Source organism: Salmo salar, chromosome ssa20 (assembly GCF_905237065.1).
Source record: "Salmo salar chromosome ssa20, Ssal_v3.1, whole genome shotgun sequence".
NCBI classification, from domain to species: domain Eukaryota; kingdom Metazoa; phylum Chordata; class Actinopteri; order Salmoniformes; family Salmonidae; genus Salmo; species Salmo salar.
Window position 1 is genome coordinate 11,622,460 of NC_059461.1, and position 7,978 is coordinate 11,630,437.

General features: G+C 40.0%; 1 protein-coding gene across 1 annotated transcript; it reads left to right on the plus strand.

Annotated features, from left to right (window-relative positions):
* The first annotated feature begins 1,609 nt into the window (after positions 1-1,609).
* On the plus strand, positions 1,610-3,708 carry LOC106580140 (cytochrome c oxidase subunit 7C, mitochondrial). Its single transcript, XM_014160858.2, has 3 exons — positions 1,610-1,778; positions 3,073-3,219; positions 3,613-3,708. Exons 1-2 carry the CDS (start codon positions 1,704-1,706, stop codon positions 3,187-3,189), a joined length of 192 nt encoding a protein of 63 aa, XP_014016333.1. The 5' UTR covers positions 1,610-1,703; the 3' UTR covers positions 3,190-3,219; positions 3,613-3,708.
* The last annotated feature ends 4,270 nt before the right edge of the window (positions 3,709-7,978 follow it).

Genomic DNA, 7,978 nt, shown 5'->3' on the forward strand with positions numbered 1-7,978 from the left:
TGTATATAGATTTTTATTTTTTGTACTGTATTATTGACTGTATGTTTGTTTATTCCATGTGTAACTCTGTGTTGTTGTATGTGTCGAACTGCTGTGCTTTATCTTGGCCAGGTCGCAGTTGTAAATGAGAACTTGTTCTCAACTAGCCTACCTGGTTAAATAAAGGTGAAATAAAACTAAAATAAAAACTAAAAACAAAGCATTCACTTAGCATGCCAAGTGAATAAAGGGAGGCATTTATTTGACACGCTTGCATGCACAGGCGAACACGCATACAGACACACACAACATAACATTTTATCTGCACAGTACAAATATGCCAATGGGAATCTCATCATCTAGGAATTTAAGAGTTCATGGTCATCCTAATTATGGTCATCCTAATCAAATAGACTTTGAGAATGCTTCATACCATTCTAACTATCTAATGAAAAGCGAGAGATAATCGGGTATATATGGGAGTTCATGTGGTAAAAACATTTCTATGACAGTAAAGCTATTAAAAATGTGTATGGGAGGGGATTGGTGGGGTTAAGCACACATTCTGAATAAAAGAGCACTTTCAGTATCATAAATTAAACATCACCTGCAGTGTTTTAACATGAAGGTGTGTGGGTGTATGGCACCGTTTTGTACACATAAGCATAAATAAAAGTTAAGGTCCAGTTGCAGCATAAAACATTGTAACATTAATTGCTTTCAGCAGGTTTATCGGAGTGTACAGTGTCAGTCCCACCTGGAATACAGCTTAATTCCAGAATGTTTAGACTATCACATCCCTGGCCATAGAGATACAGATTTCTTTGATAATATCTATAGAAATAATTATGCACCCATATGATCACAGGAACAACACATTTTATCAACATCAGATACACTGATTATACAACACATTAAGAACACCTGCTCTTTCCGTGACATAAACTGACCGGGTGAATCCAGTTGAAAGCTATCCCTTATTGATGTCACTTGTTAAATCCACTTCAATCAGTGTAAATGAAGGGGAGGAGAAAGGTTAAAGAATAATTTTTAAGCCTTGAGATATGGATCGTGTATGTGTGCCATTCAGAGGGTGAATGGGCAAAACAAAAGATTTGTGCCTTTGAACGGGGTATGGTAGTATGTGCCAGGCGCACCGGTTTGTGTCAAGAACTGCAACACTGCTGGGTTTTTCACGCTAAACAGTTTCCCCTGTGTATCAAGAATGGTCTACCACTCAAAGACCTCCAGCCAACTTGACACAACTGTGGGAAGCATTGGAGTCAACGTGGGCTAACATCCATGTGGGGAGGGGGGTACAAGTCAATATTAGGAAGGTGTTCCTAATGTTTGGTATCACATCATTCACATGCTGCACTTAACTGAACAGGCAACCTCCAGTTCTGCTCAGAATAGATGCCACACTGTAATGTTTTAATTTTAAATGACTTGACATTCAGTAAATAATACTTTATGTCTGAGTGAAAACGTTGGTTTAATGTTGGATGACCTGCATTATGGCCTGCATAATGTAAATGTAAAAAATGTAATGTAATGCATAAATTATTGTTATGACTCCCTTGACAATGAGACTACATCTGCTGGAAAACCACATTACCCAGTCCCAGCCTCGCATTTAGATTTCCTGTAGGCTGTTCAACATTCTCTCTACAGCAACCCACGGCGCTGTTGTTCTTGGTTGAAGGAACAAGCAAATAATAATTATGTTGGGTCAGGTTGTACGACGATTCACAACCTCTGCGGTTCGCTCATCGCATTACGGCGAGGGACCAGGACAGGTAATTTCCCCAAAAAAATAAAGGTTATAAAGATTAGTTAAATAAAGCCGCTGTTAGGGCCTTAGGCTTAGTTTGCGTGTGTAGGTCACAAGCTAGGTAGCCTTAATATGCAGGTTTGTCGTGTCAAAACGAAGTGTTAATTTAGGTAGTTATGATTCATATCGAAATACACACCAATATCTAACGTATTGTAGTCAAGGTCGTTGTCTATTTGACTCCTGTGTGGGGTTTTTACTTGCCGTAACGTTGGGTAGGTAGGTAGCTAGTTAACGTTACAAACCATGCATAGCCATCTAGCTAGCTAAATTAGTCAATTAATTTAGGCTAGCTAACTCTTCAAATGTTGCTCACGTTAGCTAGTCCTGGATTGTCAGAAGATACTGTGAAATAAACTTCTTCAAGTCGTCATAAAGGACATGGAGTGGTTAACATCCCTCTTAAACATGATTATTTGGGCTAGCGAGGTAGTTACCTACATTATTGGTTAAATCGTGAACTTGTACGATTAAACTGAGACTGAGCATACCATGTAACTGCAGCCTATGTCGAAAATATAAGACAACGTCGTCACAAATCTGGGACCAGGCTTGGAAACTCTCACCCTGGCAATTGACAGGGAAACTCAAGGGTACACTCGCAATGGCTGCCTGGTATTGTGATGCAATCATTTCTATGGTATTTTAGAATGTTTTGTCAAGTGATACTGGATTACAATGGTAATGTATAATGTTCTTTCAAATTTTGCAAGCTGATGTGGCTCTTGCAATGGATTGTATTTTTGTAATGTCAGTTGAGTTGACACAACAAATCACAGCACAAATTGAAGGGCACACTTCCTGCTTTTAGTCCTGGCTCAATGGCTGCCAGTCCACCCATTATGCCATCATTGACTTGACTGGAGACGCCCTTTCTATTCATTCTTATTTCTATGGTCTTAACCATTGTCATCTTCATCCTAGACTGCAGCTAGCCAGCTAACGGTTAATGCTATCCGGGATCCTTTGAACGTCCCTACCACTTAAGCAAAACCTTAACACCTAACCCTTAACCATGAAAATGTTCAACTTAGGATCCCGAATAGCAAGCACCGACAGCTAATGTTACTTTCAAAGTCTTGCATTGAGTTCCAATTGTACTGGTTGACACTGATTGTCCTCAAGCTGATGTTGGCTGCAGTCCCACTTAGACGGACATAACCTTGTCCATGTATTCAGTCACGTGGAACTGTGATAAGCTTATTACATGGTCAGCTCTCTCTAAATACCTATGTTGTCTTTGTGTTTATGTTTGATAGAACCTGCCATTCTCAGTGGACAACAAGTGGCGTCTGCTGGCAATGATGGTGGTGTTCTTCGGCAGTGGCTTTGCCTTCCCCTTCATAGTCGTCAGACACCAGCTCCTGAAGAAGTGAAGTGGCGATGCATGCCACGTAACCTCCAAGGTAATTGCAGCTGATCTATTTTTCATCTGAATGTCATCACTGTTTGGCATTTACATGCATCCTGATTGGAACAATTACCAGACTTTGACATCTATCACGCAGTCGGTAGTTGTATCTTATTCTACAGGAGACCTCAAGTAAATTATCGGTGTCTGTGGGCGACAGTTACAAATGTCATGCAAGTTTATTTTCAGTTCAGCTTTTAAGATAAGCTTGCACATTAGCATGGTAATGTGATAGTTTATTACCAACCCTGATAAATATCTGATTGAAGTTAGGCTGAATTTCAATCGTCACTGTCACATTTATCTCTGGTGTTTACTCAGAAATTGGATTTCTGTCATCGGCTTTGTGTAAGCCTTCTTATCAATCTGTCTTTTGTGTCCTTTGCAGGTCTGCGCCCAGAACATATTTATCCAGCAGAACTCCATTCGCTTCGAAGAATGGAAATCCCTAATTGTGTTTGTAAATAAAGTTCACTCAAATGTATATTGTTCAAATACGTTTTTGTCCTTCAGTTTGGGTTTCCACTAGATTCTGTAGCCACGAAGTAAAAATTGGCTATTGTAAAAATTCATGAAAACAAATCTGCTTTTTGGTCTTAATTTAAGGTTAGGCATAAGGTTAGCAGTGTGTTTGTTTAAAATCAGATTTTAAGAAGATACATTGTGGAAATAGGCAGGGTTTAGCCATGATTATGACTTTGTGGCTATAGAAGTTAGTGACAACCTTGAGTTTGTGGTCCAGACTGTGATGTCATGCTTCAGCATACGCATCTCCAGAAGTGTCACTCATGGAGTAATGATTTTTATGGGACTTTTCAGAATAATGTAGGTACAAAATGGGGAGAAGGCATGTCTGAGACTTTTCTGTTTTGTGCCTACTGTACAAAAAGTTGTCAACTAGGTTTGTTTCCAAGTGGTATTTTCTGTGTGTATTTGACTTCATAATATACAATACCGTTCAAAAGTTTGGGGTCACTTAGAAATGTCCTTGTTTCTGAAAGAATAGCACGTTTTTTTTTGTCCATTAAAATAACAGAAAATTGATCCGAAATACAGTATAGACATTTACAACATTAACAATGACTATTGTAGCTGGAAACGGCTGATTTTTAATGGAATATCTACATAGGCGTACAGAGGCCAATTATCAGCAACCATCACTCCTGTGTTCCAATCGCACGTTGTTAGCTAATCCAAGTTTATACATTTAAAAGGCTAATTGATCATTACAAAACCCTTTTGCAATTATGTTGGCCCAGCTGATAAACTGTTGTTCTGATTTAAAAAAGCAAAACTGGCCTTTGAGATAAAAACGGCTGCATTGGACCTTTTAGGTAATTAACATCCCATCATGCTTAGGGTCATGTATGAAAATGCTGGGCAGGCCATTATTTTGGCTGCCGTGGCTATGGCCCCATAGGATGACAATACCCCCATACACAGGGCACGAGTGGTCACTGACTGGTTTGATGAGCATGAAAATAATGTAAACCATATGCCATGGCCGTCTCATTTACCAGATCTCAACCCAATTGACTACGTATTGGGAGATTCTGGAGCAGTGCCTGAGACTGTTTCCCACCAACAAAACACCAAATGATGTAATTTCTTGTGATAGAGCTTAATTTCTAAGTAGCGCTAGCTAGTTAGCATTGGCTTGGGAAACTACCTCTAACATAAAATTGGTATCCATGAGTTCATCTGACTGGGGAAGTAGATGGCTTCATTGCCAAAATCCCGAAATATTCCTTTAAGACACTTGTTGGTATTTCCTTTATTTTGGCAGTTATCTGTATTTCCATGCAGTTGGAGGAGGCTCTATCTCTCCTGTCTGCCATAGAGACTAGCTGAATGCAGAGTTTATGTCAAATTAATGCTTTTTCAACTGAAGAATGCAGTTGGCCTTTGAGATGTTAGGTCCATAGAATTATGTCTTGAGGTGTGAACAAAATTGCTTCAATTATAGCATGCTGCTAGCACACTTTCAGAATATTGAATTACACAAAAGATGATTGACTCAGTCTGGAGAAAAATCTCAATGTTCACTAAATTAGATAAGACTGATTTAGATTTTGGGGCTGTCGCAAAATAAATTCAGTAGAAGGTATGGAAAGCCTAGAGGGTTGTTATAAAATGGAACTATTTGTGCTACTGCCAAAAGCCTTAAATGTATTTAGTGTTGAAATTGAATGTCAATTTGAATGCAGGGCATGAATCGAAACATCCAGTTCCCTCTGCTATAGCTTTATGGCTGGAATAGTTTTTGTCTTTCTCACTTGCTCTCTCTGTGTGTGTTCCATCTTCATCTGAAATTCATTGAATAACCTATTTCAGTTCAATAACCTTCCACCACTGGTAGAAATATCCAAGAACAGAAAAGAGAGGAACTGGTAAAGTGTCATGGGTAATATTCCAAAAGTAAGTCATTTTAATTTGCCTGTGCTCTAGACTCATTTTGGGGGTGTGGTGCAGAGTAGATTTTCAGGCTAAGGATGATCTTTTTGGAGTTGTGTGTGTGTCAGCAGCGAGACCGTCACAAAGGGACATTGGTCATAAGAATGAGAAACGACCAGGGCCCTGTTTCCCAAAAGCATCTTAAGGCTAAGTTCATTGTAAGAGCATTGTTAAATCTCCAAGCTTTTTAACGAAAACAATCGTTGCTAAAGTTAAACTTGAAAACACTTGTTCTTTACAAGTGTGTGTCGTTGAATATTATTATTTTTATTCCAATTGAGTTCTATTTTGCTAATTGTAGGCTACTGTCTTTCACCCTGGAGCTAAAATAAGCCGTCTCATTATTTGCAGCCATACAGTATACAGTGAGGGGAAAAAGTATTTGATCCCCTGCTGATTTTGTATGTTTGCCCACTGACAAAGAAATGATCAGTCTATAATTTTAATGGTAGGTTTATTTGAACAGTGAGAGACAGAATAACAACAAAAAGATCCAGAAAAACGCATGTCAAAAATGTTATAAATTGATTTGCATTTTAATGAGGGAAATAAGTATTTGACCCCTCTGCAAAACATGACTTAGTACTTGGTGGCAAAACCCTTGTTGGCAATCACAGAGGTCAAGACGTTTCTTGTAGTTGGCCACCAGGTTTGCACACATCTCAGGAGGGATTTTGTCCCACTCCTCTTTGCAGATCTTCTCCAAGTCATTAAGGTTTCAAGGCTGACGTTTGGCAACTCGAACCTTCAGCTCCCTCCACAGATTTTCTATGGGATTAAGGTCTGGAGACTGGCTAGGCCACTCCAGGACCTTAATGTGCTTCTTCTTGAGCCACTCCTTTGTTGCCTTGGCCGTGTGTTTTGGGTCATTGTCATGCTGGAGTACCCATCCACGATCCATTTTCAATGCCCTGGCTGAGGGAAGGACGTTCTCACCCAAGATTTGACGGCACATGGCCCCGTCCATCGTCCCTTTGATGCGGTGAAGTTGTCCTGTCCCCTTAGTAGAAAAACACCCCCAAAGCATAATGTTTCCACCTCCATGTTTGACGGTGGGGATGGTATTCTTGGGGTCATAGGCAGCATTCCTCCTCCAAACACGGCGAGTTGAGTTGGTGCCAAAGAGCTCCATTTTGGTCTCATCTGACCACAACACTTTCACCCAGTTTTCCTCTGAATCATTCAGATGTTCATTGGCAAACTTCAGACGGGCATGTATATGTGCTTTCTTGAGCAGGGGGACCTTACGGGCGCTGCATGATTTCAGTCCTTTACGGCGTAGTGTGTTACCAATTGTTTTCTTGGTGACTATGGTCCCAGCTGCCTTGAGATCATACACAAGATCCTCCTGTGTAGTTTTGGGCTGATTCCTCACCGTTCTCATGATCATTGCAACTTCACGAGGTGAGATCTTTCATGGAGCCCCAGGTCGAGGGAGATTGACAGTTCTTTTGTGTTTCTTCCATTTGCGAAAAATCGCACCAACTGTTGTCACCTTCTCACCAAGCTGCTTGGCGATGGTCTTGTAGACCATTCCAGCCTTGTGTAGGTCTACAATCTTGTTCCTGACATCCTTGGAGCGCTCTTTGGTCTTGGCCATGGTGGAGAGTTTGGAATCTGATTGATTGATTTCTTCTGTGGACAGGTGTCTTTTATACAGGTTACAAACTGAGATTAGGTGCACTCCCTTTGAGTGTGCTCCTAATCTCAGCTCGTTATCTGTATAAAAGACTCCTGGGAGCCAGAAATCTTTCTGATTGAGAGGGGGTCAAATACTTATTTCCCTCATTAAAATACAAATCAATTTATAACATTTTTGACATGCGTTTTTCTGGATTTTTGTTGTTGTTATTCTGTCTCTCACTGTTCAAATAAACCTACCATTAAAATTATAGACTGGTCCTTTCTTTGTCAGTGGGCAAACGTACAAAATCTGCAGGGGATCAAATACTTTTTTCCCTCACTGTAGCAGTGAAGGTTCCACAGAGGAGGAAGGGGAGGATAATCCCCCTTGGTGAATTTAAAAAAGGGTGATTCTGTGTCATCGGGGTACATTTTTAGAATTTTATAAAAAAATATGTTTATATGTTAAGTTCGCCCCAGTTTTTTTTTAATCACCTCTCTATCAAGTATTTTAGCTACTTTTCAGATGCATTTTATACCTCAATTTTCACTGTTCAATTATAGGCAGAGTTACTCTGTGCAGTGTATGTGTTCTTTTGCCCATCTTAATCTTTTCTTTTCATTGGCCCGTCTGAGATATGGCTTTTTCTTTGAAACTCTGCCTTGAAGACCAGCAT